This window comes from Drosophila novamexicana, unplaced genomic scaffold (assembly GCF_003285875.2).
Source record: "Drosophila novamexicana strain 15010-1031.04,08,12 unplaced genomic scaffold, DnovRS2.1 tig00000986-arrow-arrow-pilon, whole genome shotgun sequence".
NCBI lineage: Eukaryota > Metazoa > Arthropoda > Insecta > Diptera > Drosophilidae > Drosophila > Drosophila novamexicana.
In genome coordinates, this window is record NW_020824835.1 from 1,197,664 (window position 1) to 1,222,445 (window position 24,782).

At 40.5% G+C, this 24,782-nt stretch overlaps 4 protein-coding genes across 5 annotated transcripts; 3 read left to right on the forward strand and 1 right to left on the reverse strand.

The window, feature by feature from the left end:
* Positions 1 to 2,967: 2,967 nt before the first annotated feature.
* On the forward strand, positions 2,968 to 5,244 carry LOC115765624 (homeotic protein bicoid). Of its 2 annotated transcripts, none has more exons than XM_030709274.1 (5): positions 2,968 to 3,108; positions 3,178 to 3,277; positions 3,770 to 4,344; positions 4,447 to 4,863; positions 4,924 to 5,244. In XM_030709274.1, exons 1-5 carry the CDS (start codon positions 2,968 to 2,970, stop codon positions 5,242 to 5,244), a joined length of 1,554 nt encoding a protein of 517 aa, XP_030565134.1. The 2 variants fall into 2 exon arrangements, with proteins under 2 accessions (XP_030565134.1, XP_030565135.1); XM_030709275.1 differs by having other exon boundaries at positions 3,178 to 3,253.
* A 3,510-nt stretch (positions 5,245 to 8,754) lies between these two features.
* On the forward strand, positions 8,755 to 9,837 carry LOC115765686 (protein zerknuellt). Its single transcript, XM_030709344.1, has 2 exons — positions 8,755 to 8,835; positions 8,896 to 9,837. The coding sequence occupies exons 1-2, from the start codon at positions 8,755 to 8,757 to the stop codon at positions 9,835 to 9,837; spliced, it is 1,023 nt and encodes a 340-aa protein (XP_030565204.1).
* Positions 9,838 to 16,278: 6,441 nt separating this feature from the next.
* Positions 16,279 to 17,104, forward strand: LOC115765608 (tetratricopeptide repeat protein 12). The gene is made up of 4 exons (XM_030709259.1): positions 16,279 to 16,382; positions 16,435 to 16,647; positions 16,705 to 16,827; positions 16,885 to 17,104. Exons 1-4 carry the CDS (start codon positions 16,279 to 16,281, stop codon positions 17,102 to 17,104), a joined length of 660 nt encoding a protein of 219 aa, XP_030565119.1.
* Positions 17,105 to 19,241: 2,137 nt separating this feature from the next.
* Positions 19,242 to 20,285, reverse strand: LOC115765609 (protein zerknuellt 2). Its single transcript, XM_030709260.1, has 2 exons — positions 20,214 to 20,285; positions 19,242 to 20,144 (listed from the first exon to the last, which is right to left on the reverse strand). The coding sequence occupies exons 1-2, from the start codon at positions 20,277 to 20,279 to the stop codon at positions 19,242 to 19,244; spliced, it is 969 nt and encodes a 322-aa protein (XP_030565120.1). The 5' UTR covers positions 20,280 to 20,285.
* Between the last annotated feature and the right edge of the window lie 4,497 nt (positions 20,286 to 24,782).

Here is a 24,782-nt window from a genome sequence, read left to right on the forward strand (position 1 = left end):
TTGCTTCACGTTGTTCGCCGCGCGACTGAAACGTCTTCGGCTTCGAGCTCTGAGCGACGCTCAAAACTGAAGACGCTGAGCGCAGCGACGTCGGCGTCGCCGCTGGCGTTGGCGTCAAAGTCAGCGCTGACGTTGACCGATCGCTTGTTATTGTTATCTGTGCTCAAAGAACACACCAAAACGCTGCGAGAGTTCACGATCATATCTCTGCTATGCTTTTACATATTTACTTTTACTCTGTATTCGTATTTGCATTTGTGTGTGTACTCGTGTTTATTTGTGTGAGGTTAAGTTGTTGTTGCCTGGCAGCTCACTTATCAATGACTTTAACTTTGTCTGCACTCTTCGCCATAAATTGAATTGTTTTGCTCGACTGCTGCCCACAAGCGACCACGACGGCGACGGCGACGACAACGGCGACTGAGGCGGCAGCAGCGATAGGCGAATGTCCGTTACAAATACGAAAACGCGCTGAAAACGCCTCGAAGAGTCGCGACGCGCGAGCAACTGGCCAAAACTGACGCCAAATTTAAATTTGTGACGCCATTTGCCCCTGAAAACCGTTTAGAAGTTCGTGGAAAGGTGGTGCACGCACACACACACACACGCACGTACACGTATATATGATGATTTATGGCATGGCGCAAGGAACAAAGGACGCGACATGCCGGCAGCGGCAGCAACAACAACAACGCCGTCTGCTGGAAAGACCTTTCGCCTATGGAAATACCAATGCCAGGTCGCGATCCTGCATGGCCACCAAATGCACGCCATCTCTTTTCCACTGGCATTGAGCAACCCTATGAGCAGGGGCGCGTGCGTGAAAACAGCAAAAAGGGGGTGAAATATTGAAACGCGCGGAAACAGTTGAAAATGTTATATATTCCAATGATTTAAAGCGAAATCATTATGAAGTTATATTATGGGTCATGCATACATGCTTAGTATCTACTACAAGGCTGTCAAAACCAACTAATAGCTAATAGTTAGTTTTAGATATATAATTTAAGTACACTCTACTCTCTCAGTGACATGCTCAATTGTCAAGAATTCTGTGAGATTCATCTTTTTTGTAGATAAAATGCCGCTTATAATAATCTTGTAACTAGAAGTTTGTCTAGAATAAGTTTTTAATATAACCAACGTCGCAGTTTTATTTCAGTTTGCGGGTTTTTATATATTTAATGGACTCTGCACTCTAACAAAATGTTTTGCTAGGGTCTTGGAAAAGATGAGACACACAAAATAAAATCAGACCTTAAAACGTGACTGTGACTTATTCTGTCGAAGTGCGGCGGATGTGGCAAGGGCGAGGACGAAGGCGGAATCGGACTCTGAATCGGATTTAGAGTCAGAGTCAGAGTCAGAGTCAGAGTCAGAGTCAGCAGTCGGGAGTCGCTGTTGGCATCGGAGCCTGTGCCAGAGAGCAGATGAAACTGCATCCTATGCTCGGCGCACAGTGCAGAGTGCACATTTGAATCAGATAATTGTAAATTGTGTAAAATAATAAATTTCAAGTTAACTATCTGTGGACCGCATGGGGCGCTTCTATTCATTGCCACAGCTCGCTGCGTGTGTGCCCCGCTGCTTCCCGCTCGACACCGACAGAACCAGCCGCCCCGGGGAAGTGGTCGCATTCGTGGCTTGTCCTAGAACTGTTGCAGTTGCACTCCAGCAGTTGGCTCATCATCGATGCCCCTTTTGGATGCTGGTTCAGGTCCTTTGTGCACTGCACACAACTTGCATCGCCTGGACATGATTTTCACACATACATACACACATACTTACATATATATGTATATGTATGCATGTACATATACTGTACATATGGAGCAGGGAATGCGACTGGAACGGCTGGCTGTGTTCACGTTCACGAGCTCAAGCGGATCCGAAACAGAAAATGTCAAAATTTGTAATTTATTACCCGAATCCTGTTTCTGTCAGTGACTCTTTCGGGTGTCTCGCTTCGGCAGGAGGGGGTTTTGCCATAGTCCTTTGTCACACACTGCGTGTGAATTTGTGGCCCAGTCTGTTTATGTGTGTGTCCGTGTGTACGTGTGTACGTGTGTGTGCCGTCCCTTGGTAAGCGCCCTGTTTTGTTTGCTTTTGGCTGGCTGCCTGGCTGCCTGGCTGAACTGTGAATTGACTTTGGCTGCCAGTTGGCACAACTACAACAACAAACAGCTTTCCCATCTAAAGTCAACAGAAGAATGATCGGTTACATATTCGGTAAACGGCATTAGTACATTTCACACTTCTTCATAAATTCAAATTGACAATTTTATCGCTTAAAAGAACCTTTAAAATTCGATAAATATGCGAAATGAATTTTCATATCAAAAATATGTAAGCCTACTGCACATTTTGGTTAAGAAAAACTTAATGAAAAACAAGTTATATACGCATAACAAGAGCAGGCTTTCATAAATGTTTAGTAAGCAGAACCGACATTAAATTTAATTACAATTTAGATTATAAGCACATTTATGCTCAATAAAAGTAAACTCGCTCATTTATTTCTTTGAAATGGAATCAAATAACATTTGAAATGTTTATATAAAAATTTGCGCCATTTTCGTGCCCACACAGGCGCCATCTGGCAGCACTCATTGGCACTAACTCACTGTCTATAATCTGCCAGCACTAAAAATTTCGAAGCGCCATCTGGTGGCGGTATACAAACGAATTTCGTTTATGATGCTGCCAGATCGTCACATTTCACACAGTTTTCAAACGATGTGGCATCATTTCGCGTATTCTGTTTTGAATTGTTGTTCTTTATCACCGAATAACGGCGCTTAGCGGATGCGATGTAAATGAAAGAAAAATGTGCAAATAATAAATTAGCGACTTTTAAATGTAACCGGTTACAATTCTTATGCAAATTAAGAGTTAATTTCTTATCCAAAGTGAAACGCGCCGAAAAAACACAACCTTTCGAGTGCTGGGTGGAGCTACTTGTGGAAAATGGCGCAACAGCCGCCGGATCAAAACTTTTACCATCACCCGCTGCCGCATCCCCATCCGCACTCACACCCGCACTCACACACGCACTCGCAGCATCCACAGCTGCAGTTGCCGCCACAGTTTCGCAATCCCTTCGATTTAGTAAGTTCATAAAGCACCAAAAACAAAACCAACAACAACAACGACATTTCTTTTTGCCCATCATCCAAGCTGTTTGATGAACGCACGGGCGCCATAAACTACAACTACATACGTCCCTATCTGCCGAACCAAATGCCCAAACCAGGCAAGTATTCCAATGCATACATCTGTATATAACACGTGTGCATAGTATGTAAATATAAACAGTGCTTAGGGCAGCTCCAAATATTTGAGAACAAGTTGCGCATTGTACTATATAATACAGTGAAAGCTCCTTTGAGTGAGGTCAGCTTAATAAATTGATCGGATATGCAAAAAAAAAAAAAAAAATTAAATTGAAAAAAATATAAACTATAAAAGCTAGTTTTAATGAAATTCCACGGTTAAAAGTGTAATATGAGTGGATTACTCTTCGATGAAATTTGTTTTATTTATGAGATCAACTTAAAATCACATAATACGTTCTATTTCGCTAGTTTTTTGCTAGATTCATTTACGGGCGGAAAATGGGTGAAAATTTGTTAGTTATTAGAAAAATAATTTTCGTAGAAAATGTTTTAATTTCCAGACATACTTCTCTAGGTATACATATATGCATGCGCACAAAAACTCTTGTACTAAAAACATATTTAACTGTATATTCAACTCAACCCGAACACAGATGAGCTGTCTGACTCGCTGGTTATGCGACGACCACGTCGCACTCGCACCACATTCACCAGCTCCCAAATAGCCGAGCTGGAGCAGCATTTTCTGCAGGGACGGTACCTGACCGCACCACGACTGGCTGATCTTTCGGCTAAGTTGGCGCTGGGCACGGCGCAGGTGAAGATCTGGTTCAAGAATCGCCGGCGCCGTCATAAAATCCAATCAGACCAGCACAAGGATCAGTCGTATGATGGCATGCCGCTTTCGCCGTCCATGCCCAATGCACCAATGAAGACACTGGAGGCGGATCCACCGAGTCTTCAAGCGCTGAGCTTAAGCGGTGGCGCAGCCACGCCTAACGCTCTGACGCCCTCGCCTACGCCGTCGACGCCCACAGCGCATCTCGTGGAGCACTACAGCGAGTCGTTTAGCGCGTATTACAATTACAACAACCATCACCCACAGGGCCAGCAGCGGCATGTGCCGCAAGTGCATGGCCAGTATGGTGGCTCTTCGGCGTCCAATGCTGCTGCCCAGTTCTTTCAGCATGGCAATCCACATGCCCAGCAGCAGCTCCACCAGCAGGGGGCGCCACCGCCGTCGCATCATCAGCAGTCGCAGCAACTGCACCATCACCATGTTATGGCACAACAACAACACCAGCAGCAACAACAGCAGCAACAGCAGCAGCAGCAGCAGCAGCAGCAACAGCAGCAGCAGCAGCAACAACAACAGCAGCAGCAATATCATCATTTCGATTTTCAGCAGAAGAGTGGAAACGCCTGCCGGGTGCCGACAATCAAATGCGAGAACGGGGACGAGTACAATTTCAATGGATCGTATTATATGCGAACGACGGCGCTGGCACTGTCCGGCGTCGCTGGCAGCAGCATGTCGGGCGTCGAGGCCGTAACGTCTGCGCTCTCGCCTGGCTCCGAGGTCTACGAGCCATTAACACCAAAGAATGACGAAAGTCCCAGTCTGTGTGGCGGTGGTCCTGCTGGCGGCGGCGTCGGCGTTGGCGGCCCAAGTGCCACAGCTGTCGGCGCCGCCGATGTCACCGACGACATGGACAATGGATCGAATAAGAAGACGACGACGCTACAGGTGAGTATATTACCTTACAAATGTATTTTCGATTCTATCATTCTGTTCCCATCTAAACAGAACTTGGAGCCACTGAAGAGCAACAACAACGTGGTTACAGACAAATCCTGTGACAATGCCAGCGATGTATTGGGCACCGGACTACTCACTGTGGCACGCGGCAACCTAATCGGCTGTGGCAGCAACAGCAGCAGCAGCGCCTTTGGCAAGTTCGGCAAACTAACAGTACCGTCCACGCAGACGCCACCACCTCCGGGTGGTTCACTGGAGGCCATGCACGAGACAAATCAATATCAATGTACGATGGATACGATAATGCAAGCGTATAATCCGCATCGTAATGCCGGTGGCAACACGCAGTTCGCCTACTGCTTTAATTAAATCGGGACACCAGGCGCCCTATATAATATAATAATAATTTTAAGTACACAAATTTTAATGTTTGTGGTGTTTCTTTAGCTTTAAGTGACACGTTAGTTCCTGATTGTACAAAGATTTAGTGATTGTAGATATCTATGCGTAGTATTTTAAGCAATTTAATAATGTTTTAAATGAATTTTGTAAAGCTTAATTAAGTCATAGCTGTAATTTTCCAAGCATTTTCAATGTATTTCCTTAAGAAACTTCCTTTGTAAAACGTTCATTGGTTTCAACTCTGTCTGGCTGGGCTTTCCCAAAGCCCATGAGTGCCCAGCCAGACATACTTGAGACAATAATGGGCTTAGCTGAAGGTTTTACCAAAGAAGTTTTCGTATGAAAATCTCATGTAAGACTCCTTTCTATAACTTTGGCCTCCTGGCATAGCTTACAAAAAACTGCACTGATCTAAATGAAAAATGTTTCTCTTCCTGATAATCGCAAGACTTTCCTTTTGGCCTGCCATTATCAGCCGAAGATCGAACATTTAAACAATAATACTCGTCAGAATATTTTTAATCCTTGCTATGCCACGGTTTCCATGTTACAATTGAACATTCTTCACGTGAGAATTGTTCTAAAATTGTGCCAAAATACATGAAAACCACTCGCCTCAGTTATCGAAACGAATACTATATATTACTGGAGGATTTTCTATATTTTCGTATAATTGAAAATGCGTTGAAAATTTACCAGTTACCTTACGAATCGTGCACCTTTCAACTGATGTTTTAAAGCTAAGTTATCTTTAAATATAGTGCATTTGGGAATATATATTAAATGTTCAATACAATATTTCCAAAAATTTATATATTAATAAATCTTACAAACCAACAAGTTTTTGGGAGCGTTTTGCCTTTAAAGTTTTACGATAAACAACTTAAATGCTTTTTAATTCTCTTAGCATTAGTACTAAAAAGATATTAATCTCCATACATTATGTAAAAAGTTGTCATATTTCAGAGACGATCAGGCAACGATTGTATGAATAATATATTATAAAGGAAGAAATTTCGCAGAAAGCATATAAAACTGTCTTATAATAAATAGATATGTAATATTTATTATTATTTTGGAAAGCCAGAAAATAGTTCAGTTGGAAATGTACGCAAAATTGTTTGGCAAAAGAACTAAAGGAAAACGATTGAGTGTATCTACAAAATTATAAATTTGTATAATTTAAAAGATTGAATTAAAAATGCTAAATTAAAAAATGTATCATCCCAAAAGTGATATACTCTGAATTAAGATAGCTTAAAAATAATTATTAAATATGTTTAAGAAATCTGCATATGCATATGTAATATGGACAGACAGATATCTTAATATAAGTGTGTAGAACTTAAAGCTATGCACATGTGTAGGCAAATTTGACACGTTACAAAATGTGCGATGAACGAAAACTGTAGCTGGTTTTCCCGAAAATCTTATGAATTTAAAAAAGAAACCTTTTATGATGATGCGCAGGCACATGTGTGCAATAAAATCCGATCCGCGAATATTCTACGAAATCCGCATAATAAAATTCGCGCTTAATTTAAGTCCTAAACGACCAGGTGCCTATGTGCCTATACCTATGTACATACATCTACCTGACCTGAACTATTTAGGTAGGCTGACATGGCACAACTCCCGGCCGGGTGTGCTCATCTCTGCTGGCACCGAGGCGCCGCCGCCGGGCCAAGCAGGCAACTTGTTGCAGCACATTTCTTTGATATAAAACTTGGAAAATCCAACATTTGCATGAAAGAATGAAATGTGGGTTTCTCCCATATGCAATTTTATTGACTCGTTCGCACATATTTGTGTAATTGGAGGAACTAAACGGGGGCGCGCCAAATGCCAGATTATTGCGCATGTGACTATTGTGAAATAAGAAAGATTATTTATTATTGACAGAAGATTTAATTACCAATAATTATAGTTTAACATTTCGACAGCCACAAAAATAATGGGGATGCAATTTATTTATAATTTTTATACTTCTAAAAAGATTAAGAATGATATTAAATAACATAAGCATTCATTTATAAAACTTTATTATAAAAAGCTCAATAATAAAGTCTATATCTACATAAGAAAAATGTTACTTACATTCGTTATGCTCCCTTAAGTCTATTGTTATTAGACTCTAATGCAGTTTCAAAGTTATTTTATATCTTAAAATCGTATTTTTTCATATATTTAGTAAAAGTGATTGATTCCCTCACACAATTTTTAAATTACTTTTAATATTTCTTAGCAAGGTGTCTTTATAGTATTTCCGTCTCAAAAGTTTTATTATATTTACAAATAATTATCCTCGCCAAAATAAATATATTTCATGTTCGAAAATTGCTTAACTAATGTTGCAATTTCTTACCGACTTCTATGCTGGAATTTTGTAGGCAATGTTATTTTAAAATAATCTTATTTTATTCTAAATATGTATATAGATTTGCGAAATTTGGCTGGTTTCTTTCTTCAGACAATTATTTTTAATTTTACAATAACAGACAGCTTCTTTTATTTTGGGTATTCTGAGGAATTTAATTACAAGTGGAAATATACATATGTACGTATAATACCATGTGTCGCGTCTATGCAAACTGTACAGAAATTATGTGTTATGACTTTGCCTTTGTTCTGACGGATTTTTAGTAAATTCTCAGAAGCAGCAAATCCCATAGCGCCAGCAATAAAGTTTTGCGAACACGCCGAATTCGCATACGAGTGCCGCGGTGTCGGAGACAGAGGCAGGGACTGAGACGAGACAAAGCCAGAGACAGAGACAGGGACAGGGACAGGGACATCGGCAGAGGCAGTCTGTATTGTGAGTGTAACACAAATAAAGTCATAAACTTTTAAATCAAGCATAAAACCCTCGAAATATCCTTTTTCGCAGCGTTGCTTTCATTGCATTATGCGGGATAATTGTGCACGGAGCGAGCGACCAAAAGCCGCGACGCACTGAATGTCGAATGTCGCCGCATGTCCTTGGGATTCACTTTCGTCGACGTCTCGTCCAAACAGGTGCTACAAGTTGGACAACATACAATACAGATCATCATCAGTTATGGACAGTCGCCAGTCTATCGCTAGCTAGTACTACCTGGGCAGCGAGATTCTGGGCCAGATCTGAGCCCGGACGAACTCACGTAACGTCAAATCCTAGGTTAGCCGGATTTCGATCAAACAAGCCTCTAGATTGCCCCTGGCCCTGGACTTGGCTAGTCTGGCCGGTGCCAGACGCACATTCTACACAGCCAAAGACAGAGACAGAGACAGAGACTGTGGCTGCCACAGATGAGGCAGACGACGTCGTCGGCAGCGTCAACGATATACAAAAGGATTTATTGCCCGTGCGCGAGTTTAGGCAAATTTTTGGCAAACCCTCCGACTACCTAGCAGGCTATATATTGAGCGAGTGCGGTCGGCCAGGACATCACTATTGATTTGGACAGTCCAACAGTAACACGAGCACGAGCACACGCGATGTCATCCGTCATGCATTACTATCCAGTGCATCAGCCCAAGATGAACGCCTACCCAGCGCCGGTGGCCAAGTACAGCAATGTAAGTTAACAGCAGATCGACTCTCCTGGCCAAGCCTGTAATTCTTGCTTTTCTCATTAGCTTCTGTATGGCCATCATCAAGGCACGCCACAAGTGATGCAGCAATCACAGCCAAACCCATCAGTGGTGATGCCCACTTACCAGCCACCAGCAACACTGCCCGAGTCCGTGGGCGAGCAGCCGGGGCAGCAGCTGTCCTCCGATGAGAACATGCCACTGCAGCCGGCACAGGGGCAGCGCGTCAAGCTGAAGCGTTCCCGCACCGCATTCACCAGCGTGCAGCTGGTGGAGCTGGAGAACGAGTTCAAGAGTAACATGTATCTGTACAGGACACGTCGTATTGAGATTGCGCAGCGTCTGTCGCTGTGCGAGCGTCAGGTGAAGATCTGGTTCCAGAACCGACGCATGAAATTCAAGAAGGACATTCAGGGTCATCGCCAGCGCGACTCCAAGCCGAATGCCAAGCTGACGCAGCCTCAAACGGAGCAGAGTGCCCATCGCGGCATTGTGCAGCGGCTCATGTCCTACTCCCAGGATCCCAGCGCTGAGAAACGGGCAGCTCTTCCGACTCCAAGCGCAATCCCAACTACGCTGCCACATCCTGTACAAAACTACTATACACAGACCAAGCCCAAGCCGAAGCCCCAAGCGATGCCGAGTGGCACGTCGGATCTCAATGAAATTCTGGAACATCTGGCGCAATCGACAACGGCGCCCGCACCAAATGCTTTGCCCACGACCTCAGCTTCCAGTGGACACTATTCCTACAATGTGGATCTAGTGTTGCAGAGCATCAAACAGGATCTGGAGGCAGCGGCGCAGGCCTGGTCCAAGTCGAACCCAACGCAGACCAGCAGGCATCATGCCGCTGAGACCCATGCCATACATCCCACCTCATCGATATCCATGAATTTATCGTGGGGAGAGCCCGTCGCCAAGTCAAGAAAATTGAGTCTCTCCCACATGAATCCCTGCACGACCACATTTGACTACCACAATTGATGCCAAAATCTTTTAAACTATCCCACTATCCCACACTTAGATATGTACATGTACTTTTTTTGTGAGCTTTATCTATATGTTAAGGTAGTCTATTAAGTATTCGTCTCTGGTAAAGAAAACGCCGACGCCGACGCAAAAGGCTCAACTCAGTGAAACAATTAAGAAAATTCAACAATTTAGATGCTTCTACTACTTAGTAACTTGAACTTTAAAATAAGCCAAGCATTATTAATAATGACTTTATATTTAAATAATAATAGTAATTCTATTAATAATAATATAGTAATTATGATAATAATAACAATGATAACAATAATATAATTATATTGATAAAAATAATAATTATATAACTAACAATAAAATAATGAAAGTCATATTAATAATTATAATAATAATAAGTTACAAATAGCATTACAAATAGTATTGCAACCAAGACTACTCTTATTTAATCTAAAGAGTTACAATTAAAAGTTTTAAGTATTATAAGCAGTAATAATATAATAATATAAATATAAAATAATAATGCAAGCTAGCATCTGATATTTCAAGCTATATCATTTATTGAAAACATTCTGTTACATATTATCAAAACTTAATAAATTTTCCAAAAATTCTGATTATAAAAAAATACCTTTAATGAAAATCGAACACATTCAATTACCTTTAAGATTGCACAAAATAAAATTTTATTTTTTTTTTTTTAATATAATTATTATTTTTCTTTCAAATCTGCCCGATTTTTGGGCGATAATTAAATTTGTTCTGTAAAATTTGGCAGTTAAGTAATGAAAGTATCTTTGTGTCTGTTTAGTGTAGGGGGAGCAGTGGAAGGCTTGGAGTTAGAAAATGAAGGAAGAACTGTTCATATATATTTTAGTCTTTAAACACATGAAAATAATTCCTAAAATCTATGGATATATAGATAAAATAGCATTTATCACTTAAAGTGCTACCTTAACCCCATATAAACTCTCTTTGTTAACCCTTAAGCGTGCAAACGTTTCCAGCTCTGTTTTGGTCTTAAATGGAACATTCTAAACGTGACCAAATCCATCATTCCTAATGTCAAGGCGTTTAAATGAGCAAAGAGTTCATTTTTGTGGCATACTTAAATAGTAGAAGCACTTGCCCCACTTGCCGCACTTGCCACACACTCGGCAGAGTTTTCACTTTTGCATTTAATGTCCTCTTGTGGCTTAAGGGTCAAGTCGAGGAATTCCACGACAAAGTCAAATGTTTGCTTGTGCGACCATCTATTAATACAAGCGAAAAGTGTCAACCGCATTTGCCTCGGACGCAGCCTGGTCACAGGCCCAGGCTCAGTCTCCGGTCCGGCACCGGCTCTGGCTCCGGCTCAGGTCCAGTGGTCATCTTGGAAATGCCGCAGAGACTACGAGTGCGAGTAGAAGAGAAGTGCTACGATTTGATTTATGGATATTTAACCGCACGCATTACTAGTACTCGTGTCGGGCAGTTGGGACACTTGTTTTGGGCCGGACAGCTGGACGACATCTTTGCCGGAGTGGCGTGGAAATACGACTCGACTCGATTGCTGCTCCAAGGAATGTGCTCGAGACACACACACACACATGCCGCAAAACACGCTTAGTTACTCCGGCTTGAAGTGACTTTTGGGGTTTACCCATGGGTTTGGGTTAGCCCGTGTACCCTGGTGTGGCAAATTGCTTCCCCTGGGAGGAAATTGTCGGTGCGGAAATAGTGCCAAGCAGCTCTGCTGTGGCGAAAAAGGGGTGGGACCTTGGAATTTTCATGCGCATTGTTGACATTTCCGAGCATGTGTCAGACGCGTTTGCGGTAGCCGTAGGCAATGGCAAGTCCTTGACATCACATGTCCTTCGCCTTACCACAAACAACGCTCGCACACACATACACACACCCACACATTGCCATAATGAATATAGATGTGATTTTGGTTAGCAGGCGATGGTGGGCGTGGCTAATCGTCTGGCTATAAGCACAGCTAATCAAAGCCGCATAAAAAGCGAGCGATGAGCCAGCTGCAATTACGCGAAATGCCATTGTAATAAACATGTCCAACAGATTGTTTCAATTGTTGTTGCCTTATGCCGGCCCAGCCCTCGCAACTCAATCATTTCCAGCCGAACTCCATTTGCTCCGCTTTAGCTGCACGCGAAATATTGCCATTTTATTGGACTGCGAGCGCGCCTCTGCGTTCCGCTGATGACAGGCTTGAGATGGCAATGGAGCTTCCTTCTTGGCCTGGTCATAACAATAAATTCAAAACCTCAACAGCCCCGGCCCGTCCCATCCCTTTCTGCTCGAACTACTGTAAACAGAGGCAGACCAAATGGTTTCTTGTTAATTAAATTAAATATTCACTTGGGTTCTGCATTACGCGCTGAAGGTAATGCAAGGCCCGAAACGGCAACCGCGACATTTTCTAATTAGATTGAATCTATAATTTTTATGGCTAATCGCAGTGGGCGTTTTCAGCTCTGAATTTTGAATTTGCGGCTTTCATGGCTCTTGCCAATTATTTCTTAAGCGCTTCTCCAAATAGCCCAAGAAGTTGCAAATGTGTTTTGTGTGCTAATGAAACGGGGTCTTCAGTAGCCACGTTTCGTCTTTCTTCAAAAATCATTTGAAGCTGAATAGGAAAGAGTGGAAAGTTTGCATGCCTTATGGAAATTCCTGGAATCTATGTACAACATCAAAATTTGGACTAAAATTAAGTTTGAATAAACTAGAATTAAGTTTTTGCGATCCTTGGAAATGCGAATTCCTGAAAACTTTCATTAAAACTTATAGTTTACCTAATGTGTTAAAGGAATTAGGAGAGGTTATATATTTATAACAAGTTAAACTCTCCATATAGTAGAACGAGTACGAAAATCATCATATAGGTTTTTATCTCTTGTCAAGTGTCTTGATAAAAACAATATGTTTTATATTTTACACCTTTGTAGAGGATATTATAATTTTGTCTTGAAATGTATAACACACAATAGAGACATCTCCGACCCCATATTATATTGATTAGCATCAATAGCCGATTCAAAAGTTGTCTCCCGGTCTTACAGCTGTCGTCATATCTCGGAACCGGCCGGATCAGACTGCAAAATCATATAGCTGATTTAGAAAAGTTGGGTAGAAAATTAAGTTCTTGTAAGAACCATTTGTTTGTTTATCAAAGTATCTGAACAAAACTCGCCATTTATAAGTTTAGCTGTTCTTCCTATATATAATAAAATCATATCAACATCTAACCACTATATCATATAGCTGCCATAGGAATGCTCCGTCGAAATTTAAGTACCATAATAAACACCTTTTTTATTTTTTGAGATTTCTTTGCCATATGCAGCATATAATGGTATTACAATGTCCGTTCAATATGAGCCAAATCTTATGAATTTCGAAAAGCTAGATGATATAGTTCCTTAGGGGAGTTTTTGTAGGGGAACAATTTGTTTTTCAAGAACCCGGATCTTTCTTATTCAAGCTGCCTAAGCGAATGGGTCCTTAAGTAACGGATCTTTCTTATTCAAGCTGCCTAAGCGAATGGGTCCTTTAGTAACTTGCACATGCTTTAATTCTTGATATTTGTTGACAAACAATTCTTTCTATTAAATACGACATGTACTTAAAATTTTAACTAAGCGCTGGTACAGTGCTCGATGTATGCATGTTTGTAAAGCTTTTTAGGATTTTCAGTATGTTTAGCACGTTTAAACGTTATGACATTTCACAGACGTGTTAGTCCCTCAACGCTACCAATATGGTAACACCTGTCGTATAAACAGGCCAAATGTATGCCCCATGCAACCCCATTTCCCCCTCGACCAAGGCACAAAAATGTTTTTTCAGCTCACAAAAAATTGCACATGGCCAATGTATGTGAATACGGATACGAATATGTGTGGAATGGTTAGGTTTGGTCTGCCGTGTTCCTTGGGGCTGTTTGCCTTAAAAAATAGTGTGCACGGTGTGTTCCATGTGTCTCTGCCAAGTAGAGCCGGGCACAGGTTAAGTCGGAGCTGGCGTCAAGTTCTGTTGTTTTGTATTCCGCAGCAGGTTTTTGCGCAAAATGAGTGTGTGAAAAAATCACTTTAACATTTGATGCCAATTGCAGCCAGGTTGAGCGGGCAACGTACCTTTAGTCCTTACGCACAGGCTTGTCGCTGCCATAGACATCCGCCAGCCCGGCAATCTTGTTGTTGTGCCTTTCATAGCTTGAATCATGGGCCGAAGTCGTGAGGTTGTTGCTAGCATCTGTTGCTGCTGGCATTTTACTACACTCTACTCCAGCTCCAGCAGTTCGGAATTTGTGCAATTGGGGTTAAAACAATGTGCGACAAAGTTTGAATATTTGATTATTTCCTCAATATGCGCACACGTTTCTATACAAAATATCAACTGATTGTAGTTTTGCATTACATTGCCAAGATATTAATATTTAATGTAAAATTAAACGATTTTGTACTTATGCTTGCAAATTTCGAGTATTAGCCCATGTTATTATTTAAAATAGTATAATTTATAGATATAGTTCCCTTTCTAACTATCTATATATATTCAAGAGTTTGTCCTGACTACGCAAAGTCCTATGACTGGGTTTTGGAAAATGCAATACATAAGTGGGGAAAATGGTGGTCAAGGTTTGTATCTGTTTGGAGTTTAACAAAAAATTGGTATACCACCTGCTCTTTTAACAGTATTTACCCAGGCGACACCGGGTAATTTCTTGTAGTCTTTAATATTTTCAACATTTTAAGACGCTATTCAAAAGTACTATTAATAATATTTACATGTCATCAGTTCAACTCTTAAGGAAGGAATTGCAGTTGACTCCATAAAAAGGCGTTTAATCCAATTAATCATTCGAGTCAAGTCACATTCAGCAGCTACCTCTTGTGGCATGCAACATACGCATGTACATTGCTGTTGACCTCCCAATATGGATACGTATCTGTATATACAAATAGGTACGTGCCGGCTCAGTTTGTGTATTTATGAGCCAATAGCCGGTATATTTTTCACGATGTAAAACCCACAATTAAATTACATGAAATCCATTTGTAACAATTACGCCGAATGGCAATCTATGCTGATGACGCCGGAACGCTCGTCATATGGACGATAACAACAGCAGCAGAAGGCAAAAACAACTCTGGAGCGCTTTGCCTAAGCGCAATTTCTATAAAAATGCGATGCGTCATGTGAGCAATTTGGTGTCGCTGGCAGCGTGAAAGGGTAAGGGTAGGGGTGAAAGGAGGGATGTGCCACAATGGTGCCACAACCAGTTCACCGGCTCGCTTTGAGCTGCAATTATTTATTCCTGCATGTTGCCACTTGCGTGAACGGAACGAGCAAACGGCCGCTGCCACAGCCACAGTCACAGCCACAGCCACAGCCAAAGTTGCAACGAGCTTCGCTGGCGCTTAAGCATGTCCATGTCCGGCCTGGCATCTCCAGCTCCAACCCATCTCCATAGCCATCGCCAACGCCATCGCCATTGCCGCAGTGCTCCTAAATGCAATGTGCACACGAGACACATATCCGCCGCCAGCGTCAGCTCGCAAAGTGTGTGACTGAGTTGGGCGCACACACACACACACACACACACACACACACACACACACACACACACACACACACACACACACATACACACAGGAGCAGGTAATGTCGAGCGACATGCACAACCTTAGCTGGAGCCGGAGCCAGTTCCAGTTTCGGTGCCATGAAAATGCATGGCTGCAACTTTAGTCGGGTCTTTGGCTTAGCGCTCAGATTGCGGCTCTATTATTAGATGCCATTATGTTTTATAGTCTATAATTGATCCTCTGAGCTTAGCATGCATGCATTTCTTTATCTCACAAATTATATGAGATTAAATGAAAAGTAATGTACAATCCATTTAAACGATATGCACCATTGGCTAAAAACCTTTCGCATATAAACGTAATGCCCGTTAATATTGCGAAAAATATCAAGCTCAAGCAGTCAGCAATATTATAACCATAGTAAATCGAGTGAGCTTGAAGAAATTGTCTTGGCTTACACTTGGAATAAAGACGTCACAAGCACTTAAAGTTCTTCTCAAGCTTCTCAAGGCACTGCTGAAAGTTAAGTCAGGTATTATCCGCGCAATTACAATGCTGGAATACCCCTAGCTTAAAACCTTACTGGTACAAATTTAAACAAGCTGAAACTTTATAGCCATAAACACACTCGCTTATATATGTTTTCAGTGTATATACACCTTGCATGTTGCCAACCATTTAATGAGTACCTATGGAGCCCTCGTACTCTGGTTGCCATGCGATATCGTTGGTGGGGTTGTGAATGTTGTGTAAACAAACTGGTCGAATGCAAACATAAATGTTTACGGAAATCCATAGCGAAATCAACGTTTTACTAAAATAAATTGTTATACCAAATTAATACAATCTTAATATGTATTCACTGCAACATCCGCAAATGGATGAGAGTTTCTTGCAGCTCGATTCAAAGGTTGACGAAGTTATGAATTTGTTGCGAGGCATTAAAAAACCAAATGCGTAAATAAATCAGCTGTTTTAAAAGCTAAATAAATACACATCATATTTATAGAGAGGAGGCTGAAACGGAATCGGAAGAGACGGCAGGAAGTGTCACAGACGACAATTTTATGGTCACCGCGAGGAAAAATCAAATTGAGGGAAAAGGAAATACTCTGAATAGCGCCAAGGACCGCCTTACATTCATGAGACAGGTGGAAGTGGACCAGGCTGAGCGGTCCAAAGCACGCCTAGAACGCGAGCGCGTGGCGCAGAAATTTAGAAAGTATGTAACTCATGAGTATAAATATATATAAACTCTAATCCGTATTCCCTTTTTGAGGCTTGGCAACTCTGATTATCGCAAGGGAGACTACGAGAGTGCTGTGCGTATGTACAGTCAAGCTCTGGAAAATATTAAAGACAGTCCCATATTGTACATAAATCGATCTCTGTGCTTTATCAAGCAAGTATTTTTATACCGCTAACAATAAAAGGCAGTATGTAAAGAAATTTCTTATAGGTTGGGTCGTTTCAAACGTGCTATCATCGATTGTGACTTTGTGTTGAACAAGTTGGACGAAAAGAACATGAGAGCCTGGCTGTATCGCGCCATGGCCTATAAAAGCTTAAACGACGAGGCCAGCTTTGAGAACTGTATTAAATATGTGCGTAAATATCATTCCAAGCAACTGGAATTCATAGACGCTTTTATTGAAAAAATTAAAAGTAAAAAGGACTAAAAGAACGTTCGCTTTTAGCGATAAGCAAAGGAAGATACTATGGCCCATATTTGAAGGCTTTTAGTGCGACCTTTAAAATACATAATGTACTAAGCATTGCCGCTGATTAATGTTTTAATAGTTGTAAAGCTCATTAGGTGTTTATTTTAAGTTTGAGCCGCAAATAGAAACCGAATACGCCGAAGAGAAAAACGCACAAATGAAGTGTTGTTTACATATGACAGCAGGAATTTTCATGTTGGTGTCAGCGTTGTCAGTGTCAGGCAGAGCAGCAGAGCTGCGGAAGCATGAACCGGCGAATAACTCTTTCGATTCTAATGCCATTCAATCGAAACTCGCAGCCCCGTCCACAGCATAGCTCATCCCCAACCCTGCAGCCACCCCGTCAAGGCAAACAATTCGATGGCGGTAATCAATCTTCCTCCACTCTGTGCGAGTTGACAGCTTCGTGGTGTAGAGTCAAATTGCGATCTTTGTTTGTCCCGGACTGGGTCTCGTTCCCGGCCAGAATCGAGTGCACAGGCCCCCCCGTTGTACCCATGTATGGCTCATACTGACGGGGCAGGGCGGCGGATGTGCGGGGGGGTTCGCCTGTTCCTGTTCCATTTATGCGTGTCAAAGGTTGCGCCAGAGGGCGACAGATTGAAGCGAGGCAAAGGCAGGCGACACAAATGTTGTACTTGTCACGGTTGTTGCGGTAGTTGCATCTTTAGCTTGAAGTTCCGCTCGAGTGTGTGCGTGTGTATATATATATGTGTGTGTGTGTGTGTGTGAGGGAGAGGGAGACGGCATATATGCCAGTTCGGAAGGAAAATACTCGTAAGCATTTTGAGGCTAGCTAAAATCGCACATGATAAATAGTCAATAAATACGTTTATATCTATATAAGCAGAAACATGTGTGCGTATATCTTACTGCAAATGAGTCGTAAAATTTTTTGTTCCTAATTGATTTTTCTTGTCATTAATCCTTTTGATTAAATACCAAACAATACATTTCATAATCAACACTATTATTATTAGTTCTAGCTAGTTAAAAACAAACAGTTAATTTATCAAAAGAACAGCTTAAAATGAATGTTTTCTTTTGACATTAATTTGTATCGAATCATGCTCAAATGCCATATATCTTTGTGTTAAATGCAGGTTTTTATAGAAGCACGTTAATTTTTTTTTAAATGTCATCAGCAGAAAATAATAATATAATATCTAATCCAACATCAGTAAAGGTTAAATTTTCTTCTTTCATTGAAATCTTTTTAGATATTATAATTCATTTTTAATATTATTACAATACAACTAATTCGAATCGGGCGAATTTCAACTATCATTGAGTAGATATGCTTTTCTTGGAATCAAACATATAAGTTCCTGTTTGAGTATATTTTCTTTATCTATTATCTATCTACTCACTATGCCAATTTCCTGCGAACTTTTCTAATCAATATTGTAGCATAGTCAAAGTTTATCAATAATGAAATGCATTAATGTTATTGAAATAATAAAACTAATATCGGGCACAACAGCTGCTGATGAAATATTGTCCACGAAGCAAGCTGCCTCAAAGAGGAAGCAATATTCAAACTAGATATATACTCATATTCAAGTGTGTGTGTGTGAGTGCGTGTGTGTGTATGCGTGTGTGTGCAAGTATCCGTTTCCTTTGTTGGATGAGCAAAATTTCAATATGTGGAAATTACTTTATGATGTGATGACACCAATTTATCTAAGTTAACAGCCGGCAAAAAGCAGAGCTGTGTAAAAACCGCTAAATATGATAAACATTTGGCTTCAATTTCACCAAAATTTGGGTTGTTATCTAAGCGAAATATTAACTATGTAATTTATTAATATTATAAAATATGCAATATTAAAAAAAACTTTTGTCTAATGAAATTATTCTTTAATACTTTAATAATTATAAAATCAAATTATCACAAATACTTATTATTTATAAAAATAAGCTTTTTTTCTTAATTTTAAAAATGTTGAATGTAAAGCATGGTTTAAAGGACTTTCTTAATAATTTAATAGAAATGAAAAAAAAAATTATAACTATCTTTGACATCTTTCGGGTTGTCTTAATTTAGTTATATGCATTTATTTTACAATTAAAAAAATAGGTTTGTTAAGTTAAATTAAATTATGATCTCTTTTGTGTTTAATAAATTCTGTAAAAAATCGAAGTCTACATCAAAGGAATCATAAGAAGCTGTGGATGTGGATACCATCGAGCCTCTCGAATCCCAACTACATTTTTGTTCGGCAATTGGAGCAGTATTGAACTGATCGATAGTTTGGAATTCCTGCAGGCCAATATCGAATGGTTCAAAGGAATCATAGGAGGCGGTGGACGAGGATGCAGATGTGGCCATTGAGCTGCTCGAATTCCAGCCAAGCTGCTGATCTATCGATGGGTCAGCAATTAACTGATTGATGTGTGGAAATTCCTGTACGTCTTTCGTCTCTGTACTACCATCCAAAAGCTCAGTGCTGAACCAACTGTTTTGCCACATGTCAACACAAGTAATCTCGGGACTTGTACTTGGTAGACGATCATTATTTGGTTCAGGGAACTTATCGGCATTTAAATCGAACTGATCCTGCTCCCATATTCCAAAGTTATATTGCTGGCCACACTGCTCAAATGGCTCTGGTTGTTGGCCTCCGCTAACGTATTGTAATAGACGTTCAACTATCAGCTCATGCTCGCTGAGCTCTGGCTCCGAATGATTCACGGCTTGAGCTGGAGCACAAATTAACAATCCTTTGCGGGTCAGCTGCCTGTTAGCCTGTTTCTTGCTTTTCATGCGCCGATTCTGGAACCAAATCTTCACTTGTCTCTCGGTTAGCTGCAGACGCTGAGCGATAGCTATGCGACGCGGTCTGCCCAGATATTTATTTTCATTGAACTCTCGCTCCAGTTCCAGCAGCTGATGACTCGTGAATGCGGTGCGTGAACGCTTGCACTTGTTGGCGACTGGAGCGCAGAGGGATTCGCAAGATTGCGACTGAGTAGAGTAGACTGTAGCAGAGTTCATCTAGAAATAACAAATAGCAGAAAACATTGTAGCAGCTGTTCAGTTCATAAGCAAATATGTCAAACCTACCACATAGTCGTTGTGGTCCGCAGCGCTCATCATATACGATTCACTTGTATTGATATTGTTGTTCATTTTGCTGAGAGTTATTTGAACTTCTGTTCTGTGACACATTTGTTTTTTAACTAGATGCAATTCCATGCCGCTGGTTTACTTTTATACCCAGCAGGTAAATATAGCCGCGAATCGGAAAACTCTTCCCTCTTCCCGCCTGTTACCTGTAGACGGCGTCAGGTCAGCCACCAGCCGGCTTCTGCAGTTGCTGCTGCTGCGGCTGCGGCTGCTACGTGTCGCGTCTATTGGCGTGCCCAGTTTTTGGCTCCGGAGAGTCCTCGACACATTTGAAAGGTGGCGTGAGTCTTGATTGCGAAACGACTGTCGTCTTTGGCGTGTGTGTCTAATTATAATGCACAATTTAATTGACTTTGGCAGACATTAGAGACACTCTATAGTCAGCCAAATGAAAATATATTTCAGTGGCAGACAAAGTTAACCTCAGATAAAGTTAACCTATATTATTATTGCTCAAATATGTTCAATTTCTATTTTATATTTTTCCAAAAATAACCTGTAAATTGTAAAAGCTAAACGAAACCTAAAAAATTGTATTTTGATACCTGTGTTTTTAGCCAAAACTGTTCCATCAGGTAAATCTTCACCCATTACCAAGATATGAAAGAGAAACAACTCGGGTTTTCCGCGGGTTTTCCAAAAGTGCTATGAATACGTCAACCTCAGCTACCTGCTAAGTTAACCTAAGACTGGCCTGAGCCCGGGCTCTTGATCTCCGCCAATAAAATTCGAGCTGTTGCCCGTCGCATGTGTTTCCTATGAGAGGAGTTTTATGGCAAGGGGCTAAAAGAAAAGGGAATCGCACTGGATTATGCAAACTGACGCCAAATCTGGGCTGCAAAAATATAACTATGTGTGTAAGTATACTTATGCATACATACGTATTGCGAATGTAGCACCTTCCGTCTCTTTTCTTTAAGATCAAACTAAGTAACTTTTGAACAAAATAAATGACAATTATCACTAACATAATATAATATTATGTTAAAATTATCAATAACAATGAGATGTTCCAAATAAAGTCGTGGCAACTAAAGTGATTTTAAAGTATCTTCATCAGATATTCTCGTCTAGATTGATTATTTATGTATCAATTTTTTAAATTAAAACAAACCCTATTTTCAATTTTATAAAACACGTTTAAAAAAATATCCAATATTTTTGGATGCCTAAAAGGTCACGATAGGCTAGGCGCACAAACTTATGAGGTTACCGTAAATGCGCAAATGAGCCTTAAAAGTTATCATAATATCGTTGCTGATTTTAGCATCCATTGTGTAAACTGCTCGGGATTTATTTATTTTCCGTAATTTTCATATACACACATCGTTAACAAAGCCAATATAGACACTATTGTATGTTGGTTCATAAACTTTTGACGTCGACTGTGCAGCATAAATGAAACAAACAGCGACGCAGCGATTGCCAATAAAAACAGAATGTGAAAAAGTGTGGCAGCAGAAAAACAATGCCACCAAGATTGACAACATGATGGTTAGACAAGAAGAGGCGCTCAAAACAAAAAGAAAGACGCGCAGCGCGCAAAGCGAAATGTCAAAAATACGCAACGCCAGCGACGGAGTCAACAAAAAAAAAAAAAAAGAAAAAGAGATATGGAAACTTGTCGCTGGTGCTTTCGCTGCGGCGTTGCGGCGACGGAATGTGTAAATAACAAAAAGCAAATAAATTCCGTCACAAGCAACACGTTTATAGCTGAGCGCAGTAAAAACAGCGCACCAGCTGAACTGACAGCGCAGGCGACAAAGCTACAAGGCGACAGAGCGACAAAATCGCAAAAATGCCCTAGCGACCAATCAGCGTAGCGGAGACTTTGCAGCCGCTAACTGAGTACATGTGTGTGAGTGAGTGCGGAGAGTGTGAGTGTGTCGGCGCGGCTCTTGTGCCTACCTGTGTGCGACTGGCCGAACTCCACCCCCGGCAATCGCTTTGGCCATCTCAATTGCGCATGTATATACTTACATTCAGCTCGCTCTCCGCTTATCTATAGTCGAGCTGTATAGATCTAGTGATAACAGCAACAACAACAATATGATAACAACGAAAATGGTGGAATCACAAGATTTTAAGATAATATCATATGATGGGATATATATATTTACAAAACAAAAGTTATATATAAAGAACAGGTTTTGTTTCGTTCAGCCCAGAACCGTCATCCTGTTCAGCCTAGTTTAATATTTTTAAGTATATTAAATTTTAACCTTACATTCTTAACATGATGCATATTTTCAACTAGAGATGCACCCTGGCATGAATTAAATTAATCATAATATTTCTATTATTAATCTTGTTTTCCCCTAACCGTCTACATATTTCCAATCAGAGATCTTCTACTATTCACGAAAATACACGACTTTTCAAACACAACACGACTTTAGCGCTCACGAGCATGCATTAGGCACATCTCTTTGGCTCAATTGAAACCACCCCAAACATTGCGCTGTGCTCTGCGACACCAACACAACACAAAGAAACGAAACACAAAACACACACACACACACATACTACAGCCGATTTGGACACGCCCCCCCGATTGGTGGTTGTGGCGCTCATCTTTGAATATAGTCGTACAAAATGCTCGTTCTTGGCCACTCCCTGCGACAAGTGCGGACAAGTTTCAGTGCGTTCGGTGCTATTGGATGAAATGGTTGGTTAAGAGTCGTGCCCGCACGAAGCAGCGTCGTATTGCCCAAGCCGGAGGGAGAGTTGCGAGTCTGAGTCTTTACGTGAATAACTGTTTAAAGTCGAGGCGAAAAATTTAGAAAATATAACTGAATTGTCTCTTGGAAATGTGCAATAATAAATGTAGTGAATAATATTTAGTTAAAAATAAATAGGCAACAAATATTCACGGCAAAAGCCACAATTTTGGCAACAGCAACAACTGAAACCGGTTCTGCGCACCGATACGCGGCAGTAGAACCTATGCCACAGGCCAGAAAGAGACAGCTACAGGCAGCACATAGTGTGGCGCGAGTGTGTAGAAAAGTGTAACTTGTAACTACAAATTGCAGTGCAACTGTATACTGTATACTGTATATGTCGACTGAGTGTGTGTGCGTGTGTATTTGCGTGTAGTGTGGCCATTGCAAGATCAGCTTCGGTTTCTTGTCGCTTTGCCAGGCCCTTTGCTCAGCTCGCAAGCAAAAACTTCAACTCGAATTGTCGTTACGCATACGCACCATTGTACCGGGTCGTCCGTCGTGCTGTGCTCCCATTGTTTTGGCACTCGCGTCGCCATGGGTGCCAAGGTATGTAAAACTGTAGCTGGCAGCTCGACATGATGGAACTGGAACTGTCCCGCTTGGTTAAACAACAACGCTTGACACCGCCATCGGCATCGCCATCGCCAGCGCCATAGTCGCAACATCGCGTCGCGCTTGCCGCTTGCCGTTTGCCCGAGTCGCTGACAACTTTGTGCCTGCTTTGCGGGCTTATCTGACCCTGTTCGTAAAAACATCTCGAAAATACATAATAATAAACAGTACTAACAGAGATAGTACTCAATTCGCATAGTTTAAGTGTGGTGCTATTACGCGCAGCAATATATAAAAACCCGCATTGTGCACAAGTGCTAAAAATGTGAAAAAAACAAAATGGAAGCTTTTTAAAATTAACCCTGCACATGGAACTGTCTCAGCGAACTTCAGAAATGGTGCGTGAAAGCTCTATAATTAACAATATTGCTACTTCTTATATTCATTTTAATGTTATCAAAAAGATACATAAGATTGTACTATATCCAGCATAAGCCAAATTTAGACCTGTCTTTGGTATTTGCTGTATACCTTAGCTAGCATTTTGATGTTTCTTTTAATTTGAATTCATTTATACATTTATATTTTATATACATCTGAAATTATTTGATTTTAAATCAGCCATAGAACTGTTCAAGCAACATTAGGAATGTGTAATAAACTTTGGAGTTCACTTTTCTATATTCAAAATTTGTTATTATGTAAACTACATCGAAACAAAGTTTAAGTTTTATTTTTTGGACATTTCTTTTACATAGAACAAATTTTATTTAGAAGAACAAGTCTTAGTTTTGCATAAAAAACAAGCCTAATTTTATAATCAATTTTCGGTCCAAGTTGGACTGCTTACTGCAGTAATAATTTACATTCACGTACATATATATAAATATATATATATAGATTTAAATTTTTGATAAATTCTTGTTTGTTTTTCCCGACGGCCATTTTGGAATTATTTAGATTTCTTGATTGACTTCTACTTTCAATGTACAATTTATTTTATTAGAAATGTAATTTTTGGATTTTCTGCTCCATTTCCGATAAGCCTTCTTTACATACGCATTGACAAAGTTACAATTTATTATGCATGGAAAACACATAAATGTGAATAAGAGCATATTACAACAATAAGAAAATGTACATTATTTAACAATATTAACATAACAATTTTTACATTAATAATACAATTATTGTATTTTATTACATTAAAAATGTGAATTACTTTGGT